Source organism: Melopsittacus undulatus, chromosome 3 (genome assembly GCF_012275295.1).
Source record: "Melopsittacus undulatus isolate bMelUnd1 chromosome 3, bMelUnd1.mat.Z, whole genome shotgun sequence".
In the NCBI taxonomy this organism is placed as follows: domain Eukaryota; kingdom Metazoa; phylum Chordata; class Aves; order Psittaciformes; family Psittaculidae; genus Melopsittacus; species Melopsittacus undulatus.
Window position 1 is genome coordinate 48,016,121 of NC_047529.1, and position 24,249 is coordinate 48,040,369.

The 24,249-nt window shown below is 36.6% G+C and overlaps 1 protein-coding gene across 7 annotated transcripts in view; it reads right to left on the reverse strand.

Annotated features, from left to right (window-relative positions):
- Positions 1 to 24,249, reverse strand: part of IBTK (inhibitor of Bruton tyrosine kinase) — a 58,576-nt gene that overhangs the window by 28,918 nt on the left and 5,409 nt on the right. For 4 of the 7 annotated variants that reach the window (XM_031052645.2, XM_031052644.2, XM_031052648.2 and 1 more), the window contains exons 2-15: positions 19,987 to 20,646; positions 16,896 to 16,992; positions 15,006 to 15,130; positions 14,398 to 14,508; positions 13,072 to 13,242; positions 12,040 to 12,157; positions 10,049 to 10,229; positions 8,664 to 8,787; positions 6,173 to 6,350; positions 4,521 to 4,698; positions 3,077 to 3,673; positions 2,146 to 2,232; positions 1,160 to 1,242; positions 1,004 to 1,041 (exon numbers count right to left, since the gene is read on the reverse strand). In XM_031052645.2, the coding sequence (XP_030908505.1) occupies positions 1,004 to 1,041; positions 1,160 to 1,242; positions 2,146 to 2,232; positions 3,077 to 3,673; positions 4,521 to 4,698; positions 6,173 to 6,350; positions 8,664 to 8,787; positions 10,049 to 10,229; positions 12,040 to 12,157; positions 13,072 to 13,242; positions 14,398 to 14,508; positions 15,006 to 15,130; positions 16,896 to 16,992; positions 19,987 to 20,310 (2,412 nt within the window). In that variant the 5' untranslated portion in view covers positions 20,311 to 20,646. The remainder of the gene's footprint in view (positions 1 to 1,003; positions 1,042 to 1,159; positions 1,243 to 2,145; positions 2,233 to 3,076; positions 3,674 to 4,520; positions 4,699 to 6,172; positions 6,351 to 8,663; positions 8,788 to 10,048; positions 10,230 to 12,039; positions 12,158 to 13,071; positions 13,243 to 14,397; positions 14,509 to 15,005; positions 15,131 to 16,895; positions 16,993 to 19,986; positions 20,647 to 24,249) is intronic. The other 3 variants (XM_031052647.2, XM_005153149.3, XM_031052643.2) reach the window with 1 other exon arrangement.

Below are 24,249 nucleotides of genomic sequence, written 5' to 3' on the forward strand. Positions count from 1 at the left end.
AAGCTATGAAAGTTGAGAAGACTCTTGCACACTGTTTCAGTTTTCAGCCTCCAAAAAAATGCTTCTCCGTTTATACCTTTCCTCTCTATTTACACAAGCATTATTAATTGTATTCAGATACTTAAACAGAGGCATTTAGTGAAATTACAATGTCCAGGAACAATCAGAGCACTGACACACAGCTAGCAAACAGCAATCAACACAAACAAAAGATCTACACCTTTGTAACAGCAGCTGGTCACTAACTGGAAGAGTCACAGAATAATAGAATAGTTAGGGTTGGAAAGGACCATCAACCCCCCTGCCATGGACAGGGACACCTCGCACTAAACCATGGCACCCAAGGCTCTGTCCAGCCTGGCCTTGAACACTGCCAGCAATGGAGCATTCACAACCTCCTTGGGCAGCCCATTCCAGTGCCTCACCACCCTCACAGTAAAGAACTTCTTCCTTATACCTAATCTAAACTTCCCCTGTTTAAGTTTTAACCCCTTATTCCTTGTCCTACAACTACAGTACTTGATATCCTTTTTGTCACTGACAGTAAAAATCAGCTAGAGATTCAACACACTGACTCTTGATTCTGCTGTATCTTTTGCTCAGTACATATGAAAAGCTACTCCATACTGCATACTATTTAAGCTGCAAGAACTTTTACACAAAGAAAATGAAAATTCATCCAATGCAGTATTCTATAAGTCCAGCAGCTTTTATAAATTCACAAGCTAGTTCACAATAAACCTCTAAAACAAAAGTAATACTTTAATTTCCTTTGATAAATATTTATTACTCTCATTTAATACACAATCTCAGTAGCACAAAAACAGAGTAACCAAAATGAGGAGGGTTTGTTTAGTTTTTTTTTTCTTGCAAACAGGATCCATGAATCCAGCCTTTCAATTTCACCAATATTTAGGATGCATTATACTAGGAAAAACTGAAAAGCTGTCACTTATTTGATGCAACAAAACATATGACCACAACTGTTTACTGGCAAGCTTACCTCAATCCATGAGCTGCTTAACATGCTGTGAAAATAATCTGAAAAGAAAGGCATTTCAGTTCAAGATGCAATAAAATTTCAGTTAAAAAAGACAGTATGACTTATATTTTATATGTGTATATATATATACATATATATAAAAATACACATACATACCAAGTCTTGCACAAAGTACACACTTATGACATGGGAATTCCTTTCCATCTAAAGATTTCAGGGTCACATCGCAGAGGTACGAACTAGAAGATATTTAATAGAACTGTGACTATTAGAAAGAACTACAAGTTGTAAACTCTACAAATAAATTCTTACTTTAGCAAGTTATGATTTAGCCTTTAAAAGAAAACACACCTGAAGTTTAACAATATCATATAAAATGAACCTAAAAGTAGAGGCATGATAGTTTAAAAAGAGAATTTGTTTTGTCTAAAGTTAAGGTCTCAGAATTCCATCTGAAATATTTCCTTCAGAACACAGTCAATTACTGTTCTAAAATTGCTATGATCAAATAATTTTAGTCAACCTTAAGTGGTCTATGTTATGTTAGTTCTTTTAAATTAGTAGCTACTACAAGCTTTGACAATGCACTTTAAGCGTGAAGTAATCTAAATTCTGTGACAAAGCTACTTCTGTGCAATGTAGCTTTTACTATGTAAGCAGACTATTCAAGCCTTTGGGTATAAATAACCCAATCACACCAATGAAATTAAAAAACAAGAATAATTCATAAAAGTGAAAAGAATTTTTCTATTTAAAGATATTATACAGATCTTCACTAGATCAAATATTATACATTTCTTATTTCCAATCCATGTAATCTTATTGTCACAGAAAGCATATTTACAAAAGTCAAACTGCTTTTGACTGGATTACCAACAACATTTCTCCTAGTATTAGTATTCTATGACACAGTTAATCCACAGAACACATGGAGCAGCAAAAAATACCATACACAATTTAGCCCAGATTACTAGTTCGAAGATCAGTCTATAAGCATCTACAGAGAATCTGCAAACTTAAGTTACTGTAAAAAAAACAAGTATATACAAGAAATTAAAATACAGCTGATGATCTGATATAGGTTATATTTAACAGATAAAGAGATGACTTCAGAGGAAGATAGTTCAATGTAAAAAGTTTACCATTTCTTCTGATTTAACTTCGGTTTATTCCCATTCTTCTTGTTGATGACATTAATTATTCCATTTTCTAACCTGACTCCATCCAACCTGCAAATCGTTAACATTAGTATTAAGTAAATCAATTAAAAAACAGTTCATTAAGAACAACAGTTTCACAAAATAACAGTGCTTTGGTGGGCTCATGTTGTTAATATAAAAAAGGATCAAAATCGTTCACCACAGAAAACTAGGAAGGGCCTATTGCTACTTAAAAGTCTCCACTGCAGATGTAAAATGTAACATCTTAGCTACCTTATTTATTATCTTAAATGAAAGCTATAGGGCTATAGTTAAGGCCAAAGTCTAACACCACTGGGTCAAAAAATCTAGAAATTAATATACACTCCTACCAACCAGTTATCTGAGCAAAGACAGTGATTTAAAAGAGATGCATGTTTCAGCACAGGGCTCTTGAACACCCTAATTCATCAAGGAGGCTTTTGAGTGGGATGGTAAAGACACAGTGTAAACCCTGCTCAGCAACAACTACATCAACATTATTGTCATCCTAAACACAACACTATACCAGTTACTAGAAAGAAAATTAACTCTGAGACAAAACCAGGACAGACACCCAAGGCAGATGTTTTAAAGACAAACGTCCAAGATGTTCTAAGACACAATAAAGGCCAACAGTACATTTCTATCACATAGAAGCCTATTCAAAAATGATGCTTCAAGTACATAATCATACTATGAATGTCTGCTTCTGACATCATTCTTACCAAAGAGCATCAGAACAAACACCCTGCTTTAAAGACATGACAGTGCATGCTGCAAACTTTTATACTTATAAAGTAAAAAAGACCTAAAAAAACTAAAGTTAGATCAGCTTACATAAAGACACTCTGTGATGAGCTTGCCAGATAAAAAAACGTTTCCTCTCACCTACCTTACACTTAAATTACTGAGTCCAAACTTCTTTGCGGAACTTTGCAACATTTTTATGAGGTTAGCTTCTTCACCAACAGCTTTGCATTTTTTGGATTTGGCCTTCTGCTTTTCATTTATAACTTGCACTTGATTATTTCTATAAATCTCAAATGCAGACTTTCCATTAACATCTTCATTAAAACTCATTTTGCTCAGGTTAGAAATTAAGGTATCTTGGTATTCTTCTGATTTTCCTTTGTGAAGGATTTTTGGTTTATAACCATGAGTCAGAAGATCACATGTATCAGTGTATATGAACTGAAGAAGGTATGCAAACAAATCTGGATGAACTTTCTCTATTACATAAAGATCACATCCAACAGCATCTTCGTCTTTACGGTAGATGTCTGTAGTGTCTAGCTGGTTGTCACTGGAAACAAACAGCTTCCTGAAGAAGTCAGAGCGTACAGCCAAGATGTATTTGTGCACGGGGTATGTTCTTGTGCCAATCTGAAAAGTCACATCATGGATGCTGTCCATTTCATCTGTTTCATCTAACAGTTTGCCAAAATCCTCTCCAAAACTTGATAATGACACACTTGGAATTTCATAGAGACTAGAACAAAATTAAAACCATCAAAAAAACTTCTTTTTACAAGTTCCATAAAATTTTACATAATATGTTTAATAAAAAGGCTGAGGTAACTTCCTTTTTTTTTTTTTTTTTTTTTTTTTTTTTTTCTTACATTGCTGGACTACTGAACATTCCTTGTCCTGTTCTTTAAAAAGAAAAAACTAATACGGTATTAAGGCAATTAACCCACATATGTAAGATATGTCTAGCTTCCAGGTATTAAATATCATGTTTAGTCTTTATAACTTATCCAAGAAATATGTACTATCAGAACTACCATACCTTCATCACATTTTTCCAATAAGAAAACACAGAAATGTTTGCTGGTTTTTGTACTGCAATCCGAAGCAGTAAGACAAAAAAGAAATACAACCCAGTATTTACTTATTTATTAGATATATTGGAAATAAATCTATCAAATATATTATAAGAGCACAAGCAGCATGACTCAGTATTCTACTTGACCATTTTACTTTAAGCTTTTTGTCCAAAGATTCACTTTTCACTTCTATTTAAAAGTTAATTATTGATGATTACTGAAGGGGTTCATTTCTACAGTATTTAGAGCTCAGAGTAAAGAAATACATTGCAAACACTTGCTAGAAAAACATCGACACCATCTATACTAATTATGCAACTATATAAACTGAGATCTTTGGGAAACTTCAACACACATTTTCAGAAACAAGTCCTATTCTCTACAAGTATGGATAACCACATTTACTGTGGCTCTGTGTGACTAAAACAACGTTTTTGGAAAGCAGAATGATTTCATTGCAATCCCACACAAAAAAAAAGAGAAAAATTACAGTTGTGACTTTAAGTATACCTTGTTTTAGGATCTGACTGTAAAACAGCAAAATTGCAACCGTTAGGATCGGTGGCAATACTAACAGCTCGGTGGACAAAAGTCAGCTTCTGTAGTCGAATTCTTTCATACACACTGTTTGTATCATGTTCACAGGACACATCACATGAAGAATTCTGAAGGCTCGATACAAGTTCTGCTAAAAAAGAAAAGAAGAAAAAAAAGATTGAAAAAACTCACAGAAAGGTCCATCTAACTAAAATGCAATCAATATAACAAATATATAAAGTCACTGAATAAAGCTAAAATTGTGCTGAAGATTGCAGCTTGCTAAACTGAAACGCAGGAAGGCATTTTAATGAAGAAAAAAAAATTATAAAAAAAACACTAAAAAGAGTTTTTATCCATAACTACCTGCGGAACTGTTTTGCCACTTCTTCATATAAGGGGAAACACTCCATCTAACATTCAATGCAACCTCTTTGAAATGAAACAAGCAGTGAATCAGCATACAGAAACTGCAAAACTGTTTTCCTGTCATATCAATTACAGCAGATATAATACAACTGCCTACAGACTTCATATTGTATCTGTTTAAATTATACCCAAACTAATAAGATACTACTGAAAAAATGCAATATTCCCCGAATACTGGTTTTTCAATAAATAGAAAACTAAACACATCCATACCATTTGTCATACTCATTAAAGCCTTTCAAAAGACAGCAGCTCTCATTCATTACAAATCAGTGACAAACATCAACTGACATTCAACTAGTCAGCAGGTTGAGATTCTGAGGTTTTTGTAGTTTTAGTATTTTCAAGGAAAGAAGAGCAATATGCATAAAGAGAGTGCTTACAGATACATACCAGCAAGAGATAAAGTGAAAAGGAGATGCATTTACAGGTGCCTCTGTAATGAAGGAACTACTATGTTATGTGTAGAATAAAAGAAAGTAGCAAAAGAGTAAGACTAGTAACTTTGGATTGAGCAACAGAGGAAATATTTTCACTGTGAAAGAATGCTAAAATTGACAGATACAACTATAGATGGAATCTTGATATTAAAGGAAGTGGAACTCCAATATAAAACTATAAAGTTCAAATACATCCTAGGTTGGAAGTAAATTCATTTCTATCCATAGAGTTTTAAGACCCTACATGAGCAGAACTGACAGTTTCAATTAAAACCTTGTCCTACAGTAGACCATTCTTCCTTGCAGAACATCCATCAGGATCTACTCTTGGCAATATGAGCCCAGCTAGTAAGACAGAAATTGATCTGGACCATGTATTATGCCCAGATAAGGGTCTGGGAAACATGGTAAGGTTTCATAGACTTAGCAGTGAAAGCAAGTACATGCTCCTTTGTTCAATGGCAGGTTTTTTTAGGACTGATCATGTAATATGATCATTAGACTAGATCAATCTGCTACTATTACTTTGCAGAAGTACTTTTCTTCCTGGAAATCTCCACCTGAAAGTTAACTGAAGGCTGCAAAGTAAGTAAATCTTAATTAAATGGAAAAGAGAACAGTAGTAGTCGATGATACTAACCATCAGCCACAGAGGAAAGAACACCACCACATAATACTGTTAAAGACTGTGAAGATTTGATTAAACTTTTATATTGATTTGAAGTACTCAAAAACTATTACAAAATCACAACTAACCTCTTTTTTCTGAGAATTTTTTCCCTTCGTCTAGCCACTTCCCTGAAAAGGCTTCACCATCCTGTGTGACAAACATTATTTCGTTTCCATTTAATGCAACGTCAGACATGAAGACTTGCCGGCCATACACCCAACGACACTGCTTCATGGAGTTGTTAGATGACTTCCAACAAAGCACCTGTAATTTTTTTGTTTTCAGAGAAAGGGTAAATCTTCATATTATATAAAAGCAGTTCCATATTAGACATTACTTTTTTTTTTTAAACACAAGAACATGCCATCTCAAAGTTGCATATTAAAGGAGAAAGACATTCATCAAAATCATAACCCAAGTGCTATGAGCCCCAATTACAAAGAACCAAGATGTAAAATATGGAAAATCATTATTATATCAAAATCCACTTGCCCATGAAGGACATCTTAAAAGCTTCTTTGAATATTTAAACATCTTCATAGCAGTTATCTATGGGATAGTTTTTACTGACATTTCAACAATGACAGCAAAAGCTGTCATCAAATCAACAAACAAGTTTAATTTAGTTCTTAATTTACAGATTTATCCAACTGGTTCACTTATAAACTAGATAAAATTCAAAGCTAGCACACCAAAAGTTTATACCATTTCCTGTTAATTGTTTGACAAAGATCTCAAGTTTCTCTATACCAGACAAGGTTTTGGAATAGAGATCATGACCAAACACAGTCTTTGAAATATTCAACCGAAATGTGAAGAACAGCATGCACAGCAGGACTGTATTGTAGATGCCCAAAAAGCAAGTATAAAGAAACAATCCCACACAAGGTATAGCCCAGACGTGATATTAGTGATGCTGAAATTGGGCTTTCATCTTCTCCCACTGAAGGGCCTGCACAGATCTAGTAACACCTACAGAAGGAGGGGACAGAAGAATCTGAGTAGCCTATTTACTTTCCCCTGTCTTGAGCCCAACAGAATCACTGAATGGTTGAGGCTGGAAGGGATATCTGGAGATTATCTAGTTCAACCTCCCTGCTCAAGTAGGGCCATTCAGAGCTAATTCCCCAGGTACACATCAGACTACTTTAGAATCTCTCCAAAGGCAGGGACTCCACAACCTCCATGGGCAACCTGTGCCAGCACTTGATCATCCTAACAGTGAAAACACGCTTTCTGATATTCAGACAGCCTCTTTGTTTCATTTTGTGCCCATTGCCTTTGGTCCTGTCACTGGGCACCATCTTCTTTACAAGTTCCCTTCAAGATGTAAGATCCCCCCACAAGCCTTCTCTTTCCTCAGTTAAACAGTAATCTCCTAGAGAGAGTACAATCAAGCCTAACCAGGAAGCACTAATTCAGGAAAACAAAGTATTAAGATTCCACCCCTCTCCTTATGCAATAATGTATAATGCCTAAGAGCACTAAAGATCCCAGCATTTACCAGTATATGAAATGTAGATTGACACATTTCCCCTGATGCAGGAAGACATGGCAGTTTTTTATGGCTAAAGAAGTGTCCCAAAGATGTTTAAGGGGGCCTACCAATACTACAGATGCTAGAAGCTAAACCTCACATGAACAAACACTGAACTGGAAGTGTATAATATCTGAGAAAACTAATCATGCAACAAATACATCCTAAAGCATAATTCAGTCAAATGCAATTAAAAAAAAAAAACAAAACAAAACACAACCGAAAAACCCCCAACAAACAAAACCTCACAAACCATAACCTCCCCCCAGCAAAAAAAACACCCACACAAAAACAAAACCCACACTGCCACTGCTCCCCATTTTTCCTATTTTGATATACAAGCTCAGTTTTTAACGTTAAGGCATAATTTCAGTAACAAAACCTTTCTGTACACACCACTAGATGGCACTGAAGGTTCGTATCAGTGAGCAGATAGAAAAGGCTGAGGTTTTGAAGGAGCCTATAAACGATTACTCTATGGAAGAAGGAGGGAAGAAGCCAATAAATCTGCCACAGTATTCCAGTTTTAAGACAACATAGTGTCTACACTTAACTATAAATACTAATCCATTCACCATATTTAGGGTTGGCAACAATAAATGGGACATCGCATCTACACAGCAGCTGCTTTTCAACAAACCCTCTAACACTTCAAGTTCAGAGACTATTTTGGAGCATGTGAAGGTGACTGGGTAGGTGGGTTGAGAGGATAGACAGGGAAGGCAAAAACAACCCAACAAAACTCCCCAAAAATCCCAAACAGACCACGTATGGTAAAAAACACTTATGTATGTAAAAGCAAAGGCATTTACACCTTCACTGAAAATCCGTTAGATGTCCACAGATTTAAAAATATACTACTGTACACTACTTCAGCAGTCTTTCCATAGCCCTTTAAAAAACCAAAATGTATCACCAGCAGCTCCACATAAATCAAATGGGTGTTTTCCATGCACGATTTTGTCCTGTCTTAGGTTTGAAGTTTCATTAATCATTATGTAGCTTGCTATATGATTATGATTTCTAAATACACAACTTACTCTTCCAGCTTCATCCAGTGCTAGAATGCAAATCTTTTGACCTCCATTTTCTTTAAGATGCTGGGTATCTACCTTATATTCTAAATATCCCCCACTGACAAGAACTTTTTTAAGGTTCAGCTGTCTGAAAGAACACAGAAGGTTAAATTAGTATTTCTTCATTGTGTACTTATGTTGTACTTATGACAGTTACCTTTTCATTTAGAGCAGCAGAGAAGAAAAACAAAAAAAATAGTTGAGGTAGTGACATTTAAAAATTGTTGAAGTTGAGTTTTTCTCCACTGATGTTACTAATATAACTGCTAATAAAATACTATGAGGAGATTGCAATTTTTGCTTTGCTTTCAAGTAACCTATATCATATCCACAAGTTATTCACAAAATTCCATGAGTGAAAACCGGGATAAGATTTATCTTTGATCCTCAGCATTACAAAACCTTTAGTTGTGTGAATTTAGTTTAGCCATTTTTATTAAAAGACCTATCCTACCTCAGGAGGCCATTTCTCAGGTTTGCGGTGGGTTAGGTTTCTTTTTTTTTGTCTGATCAAAACCACACGTTACCTTTTTTCAGCTTCTTATTCTTATTAAGAGCACAGTACATGGTATTAAGCTACTCCAAGTTCCAACACCTTCACTTACAACCACGCAGAATATGAAGTATTAAGCTACCACATGTCAATAAATACTGTTAGAATGTAAAGTGAAGCTGAAAAGCTAACTGGGAGTTACTGGGAAAAAATGTTAATTCTCTTTTAATCTGTTACTGCAAACTAAGTAAGAGAGAGAATGGTATCAAATAATTTCATAAATGTGTGAGTCATGGGCCCAATTTTTTCAACAGGTTTTATACGTAGGTTTTAGCCTATGTACCAATGATGTCGTAAGGTTCCACCTGCAACCTAAACTACCCTTTATAATATACTATTATCCACACAGTAATTATGAAATTCATTTAAATTACTGATTCAAAATTGTAACAACATAACTAAACAGAACACCAGATCTTCAATGCCTCTAAGATGCATTTATGCAAATTCAGGTTAACAGAGGAATCAAAACTACCAGTTTCAGTATTTTTAAGTCTACGGCACAAAATACTTCCTCTTAGCATGTTTTGTTGGTTGGTTAGTTTTTAAAATGTCTTTGGTAAAGAACAAGTGGCAACCTCATCTAATAACAAGAATATATGAAAAAAAAAACCAAAACCCCCAAAAATGACAGCTGCAATTCATATGAAAGAACTGCAAACAAAGCAAACTTAGGGGAGCACTGTATTATCTCTACTTTCTGCACAAAAATCTTTAAAATAGCTTGCAAGAATAAGACTGCAGTGAAATCTTCACCTTACTGTTCTTTATGACAAATTAGAAAAGTAACACATACTTTGAAGCCATCTTTTTGCATTGGTAGTCTGCAAGTAAATAAATATCTCCTCTTTCAGTAACACATACTGTAGCGCCATCACTTGCAGAGACCAAGGACAGAGAGATATCTTTATGGTGTAGAGCAGAAACCTGGCGAGGTGCAGTTACACATTTTTCTCCATTAGGATCCAGCAGATAACCTAGAAAACACAAACATGCCCAAAATCATTATCTGCCATTCCACGCATTGTGCATTTAAAGGACACTTTGCTATACTACTTTGAAGAACCTTTAAATTCTAAAAGATTTTTGAGGTACTTAGATAATTCATCTTCAAAATAACTAGACAGATAAAAGACCAAGTAGGCATACTTGTTAGTTCACTACAAACACCAGAAAACATTCAAGACTTGATACACAAAAATTGAAGTAAGTTGTATTCTACAGGGAAAGCTATTTAATGAGGTTAAACTGCAGTGGTACTGCCTTTGATTTCAAAGAAATTTATTTAGATCATATTACAGTTCAAGACACTAGAAATACTATCACACTGGCATAACTAAAGCTTATTTAAGCCACTGAAAGCTCGTAATAAAAATTATTGTAAGTGCACATGCATGAAAACAGGCAGTTACGTGAAACAATGGACAAGGTTGGAGCTGTAATGTAAGGACTCTGAAAACGTATTAAAAAAAGTAAAAAATAAATCAGGTCATTGCTGCTCTGCTGCATAAAGAAACCTATGCCAAAGAATCTCACACATAACCCTGCCCTGTGTGCACTTACGTCTGCACTACAGAGTGGATCGGAGTACCAATATCCAGCGCAAGCAGAAGAGCTACTTCTAAAGCTGGAAGCAACCCTGTCATATGACAGTGTAGTGCTATGCCCAAACATTTTAAAGAGTCAAGTCTTATTAGCACAGGTCTATCATAGTGCCCAGCTGACACAACTGTATCACGATCCAATTACTGTCTCCATACAGTACTGCACTGGGCCTTACGCACAGCAGAGTAAACTCAATCTCAACAACACAAAAAAGCCCCAAACTTATATGAAGGGTACATATTAAAAAAAACCCAAAACAAAACAAAAAAAGCAAACCATAAGATATTCATTAATAAGATACTACTCTGACAGTTTTTTGACATACCTTTGCTATCTTAAATAGGAACACACAAAAAAAGTGTCTGAACCCGATGTGAGAACTGAGGCAGATTAAGTACCAGAGCTAGCTAAAATTTTGCGTCCTCATAGATACAGAATTGTGAAAATGCAAATCCAAACCAATATTGCAATACCTATTCATTAAAAAAGACAAAAGCAACTAAAATAGCCCATTCAGACAACAAATCAATAAGTTCACTAGCTGGCAATATATTTTTATTAGGTTCTATCTTGACATTCAGAATAATACTGAGTTAAGCAAAGGTTCTGTTAATGGTATTATTGAAAATAGATCTAGATATGGGCAAGAATTTCAGTTTAAAAATGTTAGTATGAAAAAAAATAGTAGTATGTTTACAGTGCGTGTTGAAAGGAGGACAAAGGCAGGAGAGCTGAATGTTATAGTTTATCAAGGGCAGTACTAGCCACACTGCTGGAAGGAAACAAGCATGCCTTGGGAGTGACCTACAACACAAGCAGCAATATTCTGTTTCCTGAAAGTCTACAGTAGCAGGACCACACAAAATACATAGACAGTGAAAGAATTATAAAGAGTTCAAATAACAGAGCTAAGCCTGACCAGCACCCATCATTTCAAAATGTGAAAGTGACCGGCAGTAATGAAAAATATTCTTCAAAAGAAGCATGAAGAGACTGGTTTAATTAAAAGAGACGCGGGGTCAGGGGGGAGAGAGAAAGAGAGAAGGAGAGCAAGAGAGAGAAAAGAGAGAGAGAGGAGAGAAAGCTTTAACCAGGCTTCTGTTCTAAGAAGTAGATGACAGCTTTAGCATGAATAACATCTTTCAATGGCTGGGGTTTACCTTCAGAATGCTTCTACCTTACCTAGCTGGCCACCATTCAGCCCCATGGTATAAACTGCTTCCTTAGTCCATAGCACTGTATGGAATCTGCCTGCAGCCACTCCAATCACCATTCTACCTTTCAGGGTTTTTGCCTGAACCTAAGCACAAATCCAAAGTACATCTTAGTATTAAGCAGCAACAGGTGAATTTCACAGGTACAAACTTCTGACATTTAACTCCTTAAGTTATTAAGAATGAAGCATTGGTAACAATCCACATACAGCCTAAGTCAGGATTATTTCAGAAGTTCGTCAAGTGGAGCACTTAGCACTAGTGTCAAAAAGTAGTAAATTTTGTGCATTATTTAATCAGAACTATGACCAAATCTCCTTACATTGTCTTCATATGTATGATACTGAACAAGACTTGCAGAGGTCATGTACAAAACAGTCAAAGACAACTCAGATGCTGCAATAGCGTCAGCTAAAAAGTTTCAGCTTGTAAGTCCTAATGCTCTAAACACACTGCAGAACTGCACCCTTCAATAAAAGGTAATACAACTCTTACTTACACTAAAAAAAAAGAGAAAATTAGAGACTGAGCATAGAAATACAATTACATTTTGATGCCCATACCCTTTCTTCCCAAAACGTTACCAATCCAGAATCAAGAGTGCTTCTGGCAAAGAATACAACCACCAAACCCTGAGATTCATCATCCAGTGATTCAAAAGAAGTAAAGAGCATGAATCTCAACTAATACACATCTATTACTTTTATATCATTTCAGCTACAGAACAATTTGGGGAAGAAAAGGGTTTTGGCAACTGTACCTTGTATCAGACTGGGCACTACAAACTTCAGCACAGTTCAGGTTACAAACTAAGATGATCAATCAGGACACAGTTATGTATTTAAGACAGAGATGGATGGTAACACAGAATCAAGGTTTTATCTGAATTCAATTGGACTTTATGGTCCTGAAAAAGTTCAAAACTTATTTCCACAATCTCCACCTTTTACTTTCTGTTAAAAGAAGCAAACAACTAAGCCTTGACTGATATTATTTTTACCTGTCTAGGAACACTGCAGTTAGAAGGAGGAGGAAGAATGCCCAATTGATGGAAAGTATTCAAACCAAAAGTGTAAACATATCCATCTTCTGTTAAAACAACAGTATGATCCTTAGCTGCCGCTATCTGGGAGCACTGATGGCCAGCTAAGCCTTCCACAAGTCTAGGAACCTGAACAAGAAAAAAAAATTGACATAAAGATAACTCTGGTGTGATATTAACCAGTGGTCATCTATGAAACTAAAGAAACACCAACAGAAAGTCATAACCAAATACTGAACTACAGATGAAAACATGTCTGAATATACAATACACTCAAAAACATAATTACCAAATCCAGTGCACTAAGACTTTCATTTGAAATGTATTCTTTGCTATCAGAGAAGATGACAGCTCTGAAATTCAGCTGGAAATTATATCTTCAGGACAACTGGACAAATATTAACTATTATCCCTCTTGTTCTTTTTAAATTACCATGAGTGATAAGATTCCTTCCTTCAGAATACAGGACAATCCTAAGAAAATTCCACAGAATAAGGAAGCAGTTCTGTATCTTTGACTCTTCATGCACACTCTGCTGTTGAGTTCTCCTCATTCAACTGGGTAACATGCTAATTTCAAAAAGCAATTTGTAAAAAATTCTAATATCACAGAATTGCAATTTAAAAAAAAAAAAAAGTGTTAAGAATTGAGCTCTAGTCTTCACTGTAACATCCAGCAACATAATAGCAAATTTATGGCAGAACTTGATATTGTAAATTAAAAAAAACATTGTGCTATGAACTAAATGAACACTACCAGGAAGTGTGCACAGGATAAGATACTGAAATCTAAGAATTGTATTGTCATTATATCTTAGTCTTCTTATACTTTGGTATTGCATATTGCAACACATACTGTTCAAAATAAAACAGTAGGTGAATTTTCACTTACACCTGTGCAAATCCAGTAATAACAGCCCTACTATGACTTCTCATGCCACTACAGCTCTAAAGTACTGCTGTTTCTTTTGTGCCAGCCTTCACATATCACAAACCTATTTAAGAATCCAGCCCTTGTCTGGAGTCAGCTAGCCTTTATAACAGCTCAGCCATAACACAGAAGTGTGAACACAGTATCTAGCTATCTTAAAATGTATTTAAATGCATGCTCTTCTATTCTCTGCCGCTTCATTAGTAATACTAGAGAGGGTTGGGGTTATTTAGTGGGGAGTAAGGGGTTTTGCTTGAAAGTAAACTCACAAAAACTCTAGTTCACTTTTTAGATTTGCTATTTGAAATAAATGAAACATTATGCTACATGCTACACTTCATGAGATGGCATACCAGACATGTTTGTTCATCACCATGACCCAAGCGTCCCCCTTGTCCATGTCCACATGTATAAACTTGACCTTTGTGGGAAAGGAACACGGAATGAAATTTACAGAGTACCACCTGAAAGAAAAAGAGCAAAAAAGGAGGTGGGAAGGAGGCAGTAGAGGACAGATATTTTTCCTGGGTAACATGAAAACACCTGCTAAAACTACTTTGTGAAGAAGTCCAGCTTTAATAAAGATCTGTTTGTGAAAATACAAGTAAGATACTAATATTAAAATTTTTTAAAAAATGTACGACACAGTCTCCCCACCAAAATAGAGAACCATGATTTAATTGAGGGTGATAGTGGGGGGAGCAGCAAGAATATATTATTACTCTAGTACTCCTTAGCTGCTTTAAGCTGCTTGCCAGATCAACGGAAAATGCTTGCCAAGAAGTAACTAGGAAGAAAGGAAAAGAGATGGGAGGAGGAATAAAACACCAAAACAAACAAAAACCCCCACAGACCCAACATGAAAACTTTGAAAACTTGATAACGCCTTTGATACTTGTTCCATCTCATGCACCCCTCCAAGCTCACCAAGAAAGATGCCTGTATAGTACAGTAAGAATACCTGTTTGATATACACGCCATTCCGAGGAAAGAGGTCCACCAATTCAGGATGATGTTTACCCTGTTGACCACCATGACCCAAAGTAAAATTTATATTGTTTCCCCAAGTGTAGACTTCTGTGGGATCTGCAATGAAAAAAAAATCTCTCTGCAGCTTATAAATTTACCAGTATTGTACAAATACTGGTGACTTTGAGAAGCAGCTCCTGCTGGTTTTATTAAAAATTTGATGAGCAAAGCTGTTTTTTTTTACAGAGAACTGAACTTTAAAAATATTTATTCTTATAAGAAGGCACTATGACAAAATATTTTAATAACACACAATGATCAACATTACTTACCTGTATCTTCCAGCAGCAGAAAATGCAAACATTCCTCAGTAGCAGATTGACTTACTATGTTCTCAGAAGACAACTACTACTTCCTTAGGTTACACATGCTTTCCTTCAGTTTAGTAAAAAGCCTTTACCAAAAAAAGTTTATGCTGTCATGTATGAAAGCCATGAACACCTTCAAATCAGAGGTGCAGCCAAAAAATAACACTTCAGATTTTCTTTTTCAATAATCTCCCAGTAAGTGATATCTGAACACCATTTTCTGAGTAAAAAGCTCAAATCGATGTACATTTCATCATATTGCATCACTATTAAAAAGATTAAAGAATTTTAACATATTTCAGAAGTTGAAATTAAAATACCCAAATCTTTAGTGTAACCAAATTTACTTAGACTGGAAATAATCTGGAAAAAAAAAAACAAACCCAAATTTCACAATACCATAAGACTGAACAACATGAAGAGGAAAGAAGGAATAGAAAAGTATAAAACAGCATGAAAATAAATAAGAACTACTGGAAAGACTAATCTCCTATCAAAGAAAAATCTTGTGTGCTCAGAGTTACTCTTACATGCTCATTTTCTATTTGGAGAAATTATATTTAGAACTACTGTAACTAGCTTATACCAAGCTACCTTGTCTAAAAACATTTTGAAGATTAAAGAACATATTTCCTCTCTTTTCACAAAAGACACAGAAGTGATGTAAGCTATCAAATTCAAAGACATGGAAGTCTCTCTGACAGCTTGAATTGAGATAAAGGAGAAAAATCATAGAATGCTTTGGGTTGGAAGGGACTTTAAAGACCACATAGCTCCAACCCCCCTGCCATGCACAGGGACACCTTCCATTAGACCAGGTTGCTCAAGCCCCCATCCAGCCTGGCCTTGAACACTGCCAGGGATGGAGCACTCATAATTTCTCTGGGAAACCTGTTCCAGTATTTCACTACCCTCACAGTAAAGGATTTCTTCCTAATACCTAATCCAAATCTACCCTCTTCTAGTTTAAAGCCATTACCTCTTGTCCTATCACTATAATATATAAATAACAGAATATATATAATATATAAAAAACCAGTATATATTAAATATATATTACAAAAAATATATGAAACACAGAATAATTGAGGTTGAAAGCCACCTCTGGAGGCATCTAGTTCAACAACTTTTCTCAATTAGGGTCAGCTACAGCAGGTTGCCCAGGTCCGCTTCTCTCACATTTTGATTAACTCCAAGGATAGAGCATCTATAAAGAATTTCCGTTACCTATTATATCATTTGCTTTTTTATAACTTCTCTCCCCCACACACACACTCTTTTTAAAAACCTTCAAGTCAGTCATCACTCCTCCATGTTTGCTACACAAGTGCATCCTATGTCTACTGCCAAGATTCCATACCTGCTGTCCTATATTAGGGACCCCTCATCTTCAGGTATCTTGTAACTTACACAGTCCTAATTAGAAACAGGAAACATTTTCTACACCATTACATACATTAATTGTTGAGACATATATCTTTGTAAAACACAGTTTAAGCTATTTGATTCCCTACCAGTTTTCTTGAACACCACATGGACTGGCCTATCTTTCATCACAAGATCCAGAGCTGATAAGCCTTCTTTATCCTGAACATAGAGACTAACGCCATGCTGAAAGAGATGGAGAGGAGGAGAAGAACATAAGTTAAAATTAATTCCACACCTTGAGCTAAGTCAGGTAAACATTTAAGAAGCTAAACATATCTTCAACTGAAGTTTAGTACTAATAAAAGACAATCTTCAGATTCAACTAAACAGTAAGCAAGACATACAGAAAAAACAAACAAACAAAACACCCCACAGCAACAGCACAAACCTGTTCAACCATGTATATATTGTATTATTCTATTAACTGGGATTTTATTCTATGAACACTGATCAATTGATAAGATTTAATCAGTGAAACATGAAGGAAGATAAAGTAAAGCCATCTAGGAAGCACAAGTATTTACTGAAAATGCATTTACCAGCTTTAGACAACAAATTTTCTTACACTGGCATGTTTACAGAACCAGTTTTGGCAAGTTAAGAAGTGAGAAAATAAAAATTAAAAATAAAAATTAAAAAGTATTCTTTGAAAACAAGCAGGGAACAGTGGTTCACAGCTCTTAGGCTAGAGGACAAAATGGCCAGATAAGACCAGGAACAGCAGGGAAGCTTCAGAAGTACAAAGGATAAACAGGTCATTCCTCTAGAACTCAGAGAGGAAGATATTCTCTGTGAATACTGTTTTCTTAATGCAAAACAAAAAAATGCTGTTACACCAACAATGGTTTTAAGGAAGTCAAGTGTCATCAATCACACCCCTGAAGGGAAGAACTGCAGATATCCCCAGGCAGAATCTAAGGGATATAAAGCTGTACCTATTAGCTCATGGCTAATAAAAAAGGACAATCTTACAGAATCTCATTGTTAAGAGGTAAACACATGAAAAACAAAAATCAAGGGAGCACAAGTCATTCAAGCATGACAGAAGGACAGCTAGCCACAGCTGCAGGAGGGATTTCAACCCATAGCTTCATTTGGAAAAACACTAGGCAGAACAATAAACACATGCATTCTCCAAATTATAAAGACAACCCTACTAGCAACAGTGCTAGTATTAATTCACTGCATGACAGAAAGACCAACTTATTTTTATGATTTAACAGGTAGCTGGATATTCTCTTTGGCAGCTGTAGAAGTCATTACAAGCAAAACAGAGGTTGCAGTGACATCCACATGGTCTGAATTTTTAAAACAAGCCCTAATTGCTGAGTGGCAAAACTTGTAGTTAAGTACAGCCTGAGTGCAATCATAACTGCTTCCAGCCCACAACAGAAATATGCCACTCACACTAGCTGAGTACCCTGGGGTTGATTCTGGGACCAGTACAGTTTAACATCTTCACTAATGACCTGGATGACAGAAAAGAGTGCACCCTCAGCAAGCCTGAGGATGATACAAGACCAAAAGGAGTGGCTGATAAGCCAAATGGTTGTGATGCTATTCATAGGGTCCTTGACAGGCTGGAACAATGGCCTGAGAGGAATCTCATTAATTTAACAATGGTAAATTCAAATCCTGGCCCTGGGGAGGAACAACCCATCATATCAATACAGTTGGAGGCCAATTGGCTGGAAAGCAGCTTGGCAGAATAGGAGTTGGGGCTCCTGGTGGACAACCAGTTGACCACAAGCCAGCAATGTGTCCTCACAATTAAGAATGGTGAAAGCAATCAGGGCTGCATGTGAGTGTTGCCAGAAGGTACTCATCATAGTACAGCATTACTCAGTTCTGGCAAGCTGCAGCTGGAGTGCTGTGTTCAGGTCTGGACTCCCCATAACAAGACAGACATGGACAACAAGAAACAAGTACAGAAAAAGACCATGAAAATAATGACTGAGGCATTTTGAGTGAGTACAGGAGGGAGATTTTAGTTAAGGAACTGGGAGGCAGATCACTCTTCATGAGTGTCATTCTGCTCCTTAGAAGAATATCAGCAGAGCTATCAGAAAAATGTCATTCATTTATGCACTGAGAAAAGAAAAATATACCTGAGGAAATCTGTACAAGCCTCCTGTAAGCAACTATCAAAAATACAGATATACACACATTAGGGGATTGGTTACTTTTTCAGACCTCACATACAGAGTTTACAGTTTTCTAGAGAACAGAATTATGAACAAATCCTATACAAACACCTACTTTTGTCAAGTTTAATGAAAACTTTGTCACTGTGTAAGGGTACAGCACATTAAATACATACTTAACAGTTACCAGCCCTTCAAGAATTAAGAAAAAAACCAAAAACCTGAATCCACAATAATGTTGCTTAAAATCCTGTTGAAAGCAGAGAGCTTTATGTCTACAAATAGCTTGTCACTGCCGTGACTGTAAAAAGCCTGAACTCAAAATAGAAAATTATCTGCCTTAAAAGGTCAGCTTTTAAGTAACCCTAAATCAGTTTTGTTTTCTCACATGATTAAAAGGATCCTGAACATCTCAGCTATATATAAATCTTAACTTTGTTGTACTTGGGACAGGAGGAACAGAAGGAAAAGCAATCAAAAAATATATATAACTTGCTAAGTGGTAGGGAAGAAACAGCAATTGTGAGAAAGGAACAAGAGGCACTAAGCAAAAGCCCTCGTTAAAATATGAATGAAATGGAGATTTGCTTAATGAAATGTTCCATATCTTAAAGTGCTTCTCACTCAAAAGTTAGATTCATTTCTAATTATCACTCCACTTAAGCCTTCATTATTTTATGTTCTCTAAAAACACCAATTGGTATAATTACTGAAGAGGCTATTTTTATAGCATCTTTAGTTTGATCACTCTCTACTTTTCAGATCCTGACCATAGTATCACCTACACAAGACAGTCTTAAAGGAAGCCCACAATTAATCAGCAATCCTTAATCAGTACTGGTTTCTCATGGGCAAAGGCAGACGTCTTTCACAAACACAGAGTTAACACTGAAATAAATCAATGCACTGTGATCCAAACACAGCAGTAAGACAACACTCAAGATTTCCAGTCAAGTTTTAAAATCCCCTTTTACATAAGCAATACATATCTAAAAATTGCAGATGAGGGAAGCTACAGCTGCAAATCACTCACCTTCAGTAATGACAAAACACAATCAATGTATCCATAAAATATACTTCTGTGCAAAGCTGTCCATCCAGACTCTTTGTCCTTCACTGAGAGATCTACTCCTTTGGTCTCAGCCAACCAGTCGAGCACACCTTTTTTGCCACAAGACGAAGCAAGATGTAGAGCATTTCTCCCAAAGGCATCCTTTATAGTTGCAGCATTGTAGCAGTAAGAAGAGAGAAAGGCCTTGATCTGGCCTTCGCTTCCTCTGGTTACTACAGAAATAACATCCAAAGCGTGCTGTAGAGATCGACATTTTGAAGTGCACTCTGGCATGAGAGAATTCATTTTCACCTACTCCTCTCCTTAAGGGGAACAGCCCTTAAAGTTTATCAAGGCACTCAATTCAGTACACAACACAGTGCCTTAAAAATTTTTGTAATTCCAAGGATGTAAATCCAGTTTATTGAGCTGCCATTAGAAATATTTGTACTGCTATGTTTGGCACTTGATCCAAATAAATATTTATAAATATATATTTTAGAAGTCTTATTTCACCATCTTATATAACAAATATTCTTGTCCATAGAAAATTCCAAAAGCGAACTATCTCAAGTGTGCAGAGGGGGATTCCCCCTCCACACTACCTTAATTCTTCTAAAACTCCATAATTGCAAGGGAGACCTGGAAGAAAGCAAAATAGAACAGATTAATTAAAAAAAAATAATAAAACCCCTGCACTTTATATTATATATCACAAATTCCCCTGCATTTGATATGCAATTTAACTAGCAATGTGGCAAGGGTTAACTGACCTACTCTGCGCCATCTAAGCTTATACTCAGGCATTCAGCCAGTTTAAAAGACCATGACTCTATTCCCCACCCCTCCCTCCAAAGGCAGGAACCTCCTCCCTTTCTTTTACATAAATCTTCGAGCATACACGTGAACTGTATCCGAAGTCATAATCCAAAAATCACTCACCAACAAATCGTTGGCTATCAACCAGAAGCTTTGTCACACCCAGAAAGAGGGAGAGCCCACCACAGTTTCCCTTAGCCACTGCAAAAAACGATTGCCCCTGGTTTCTCTTCCGTGGCCTGAATGAATACTCATCTCCTTACTATGTCTCTTCCACAGAATCACCAGGAAGGCTCCTCTCCACCACTCTCAGAGCAATGGTGACAGGAAGGATAACAACAGAATGAAGCAAAGCAACTTCAGTATATGAGATGTAAATTCAGGCTGTTAGCACTCGTGCAGGACTAATGTCTAAAGCTCCTCAAACAGTTGGGAAGAAGCAAAGGCTGAAGTTGGAAGGGGTAAGGGAGGAAGGAGAAGACAGCAAAGATATAAATACTTCTACATTAAAATACATTCACAGCCTGGGACATACAGCATTTCACCTTATTTGTGCATACTTACCTATAGCATATCCATCTTTCTCAAAAGTAAAGAGGGCCTGACAGAAGCAATCATCTAGCCTGTTAACGTGTGTGATTACACTTTAAAAGGTTACAGCACACAAAGTGCAGACAGAAGTATAAAAATCACAGATAAACCCATCTAAAACAGAAAAAGTGAACTATATACATCACTGATACACTGCCTAACTTAATGTGAACTGCTACTTGGGCCCAAAAACCATCACACTTAATCTTTCAAGCATAAGCTGCAAAACTGCGTGAAATAATATTGTCATATGTCAACCCTCCTTGATGTTTTTGCTTGCTATGCAAACTGTAATTTAAGGTTGTTTTACCTGTGAGTAAAATATTCCAAAAGAAGCTAGACAATGCCACCATGAAAGCTGAATAAATAAAACTAAAAATGCTAACAAATCCTTGGGAGGAGAGGGGGGACACAACAAAACAAACAAAAACCCCACCCTGCTATCTTTCCAGCTCAGCGGTTATTGTATATGTGCACACTCCACTCCTTGGTCCCCACCCCTTTTAAGAAAAGCCTGTCAAGCTTAACTTCCCTTGCTTTTCAGGCACTAAGTGTATAACCACATTTTTGTTAATGTCTCTATCTACAAACAACTGTCAGGGACAGATTATTTTGTTTGGAAAGGAAAATAGAAATGCCAGTCCTTCTCCTATTTCACAAATTCTAAAGATGGCCACCAAGCTGAAAGCAATCTGTTTAGAGCAAATACTAGTAACAGGATCTAAACTTTCATGAAAAAAACAACCCAACTATTTCTAATCTAAGAGTATTTAAACACCTCATGTGTGGTTTGGTTGATTTGCTGAAGGGAAGGAATGCCATCCAGAGGGACCTTGACATGCTTGTGAGGTGGGCTGATGCCAGCCTCATGAAGTTTAGCCATGCCAAGGGTAAGGTCCTCCAGCTGGGTCAGAACTATCCCAGGAACAGCTACAGATTGGGCAGAGAAGAAATTCAGAGCAGCCTTGCAAAGAAGGACTCAGGGGTGCTGGTTGATGAGAAACTTAACAAGAGCCGGCTTCAGTGTGCACTTGCAGCCCAGAAAGCCAACCGTACCCTGGGCTGCATCAAAAGGAGCATGACCAGCAGGTCAAAGGGAGGTGATCCTGAGCCTCTATAATGTTCTCATGAGACCTCACTTGGAGTATTGTGTGCAGTTCTGGTGTCCTCAACATAAGGATATGGAACTGCTGGAACAAGTCCAGAGTAAGGCCAGGACTGGAGTAAGGCTGGAGCACCTCCTGTATGAAGACAGGCTGAGAAAGTTAGGGCTCTTCAGCTTGGAAAAGGCTGCATGGAGACCTCATGGCAGCCTTCCAGTATTTGAAGGGGGGCCTATAAGGATGCTGGGGAGGGACTATTCATTAGGGACTGTACTGATAGGACAACAGGTAATGGGTTAAAACTTAAATGGGGGAAGTTTAGATTAGATATAAGGAAGAAGTTCTTTACTGTGAGGGTAGCAAGGTACTGGAATGGGCTGCCTGAATGCTCCACCCCTGGCAGTGTTCAAGGCCAGGTTGGACAGAGCCTTGGGTAGCATGGTGTAGTGTGAAGTGTCCCTGCCCATGGCAGGGGGGTTGGAACTTGATGATCTTAAGGTTCTTTCCAACCCTAACTACTCTATGATTCTATGACAAAATCTTCAATGTTGAGGGTTGGTTTGTTTTTTTTTACCTCATTCAGAAGGAATGAAATACTTGGAATCAGAATGGGCAGATCAGAAGTTTTTTGGTATATACCTTCAAAGTAATTTCAAACAGGCAAATGAAAATCAGGCAAATGAAGCCGGGGGGGCAATGGGGGAAGAAAAAAGTATTTTTTATTAATTACAACTTAGTCCCTCATCCCTCACTAGGTGAAACATTTAGAAATATTTCAAATCAAAACTGACCATAACTGTTTAGCTTAGCTCTGCCACAGCAAGCTTCAGCTCACTCTATAAGGCATTTTACAACCAACATAAAAACTTCTGCAGCAACACAAGAAGTGTAATATACACCTGTGTGGATGCTTCTCCTTTCACCTTCTTTAAAGCCTTAGACTATAAGGTAAAGTGAATCACTATCGCAAGCTTGAAACTAAGCTCTAGTTTCAAGAATACAGCCTGACTTGCTGCTCCAAGGAATCAAAGCGTGACAGACTCAAAGTATCAGAAGACTTAGATTACCAGTGCATCAAACACCCTTCTAAATAGCAATAATTAAAAAAAAATAGGATAGCTAATGGAAAAGCATCAGAAGTGCCATTATTCTCAAACTAATTTGTCATGTTTCATCAATATGCCACCAGGCAATAAAATTATTCTGTGGAAGAAATATTAATTTTACATATTCCTTATAAAGCAAATCTTAAATACAATTCAGCATTAAGACATTGCTATTAGTGCTACAAAGAAAGGAAAGTAAAAACAAAAAGGACAAAGAAAAGTTATTCAGGGGAACCATAAAATAGACTCATCTGTTAGGTAAACTGGTATGAAATGGCACTGCCACCCCAGGAAGCAGCCCTGCCATGCCTCGTGCCATACCTTCCCTGGTGCAGATACACATCTACTCAAGACACTGAACTGTACGAGAAAACAATTCACAAGAAAGCAAAGCCTGGTTCCAAAAAAACCTTGTCACATTCCAAAAAAGGAACAGAAAGGCCAGAGAAAAACTTCTTCAAAACAGCTTAGCTCTAGTCTAAACAATAAAATACAGTGAACAACAAACCACACATTAAAAGAATAAAAAGTCTGGTACTAGATAGAAATATAACCTTGCATAACTCATACTCAATCCATTATGATGACATTTACTGCAACTATGTGAAATATGACTCTGCTGAATT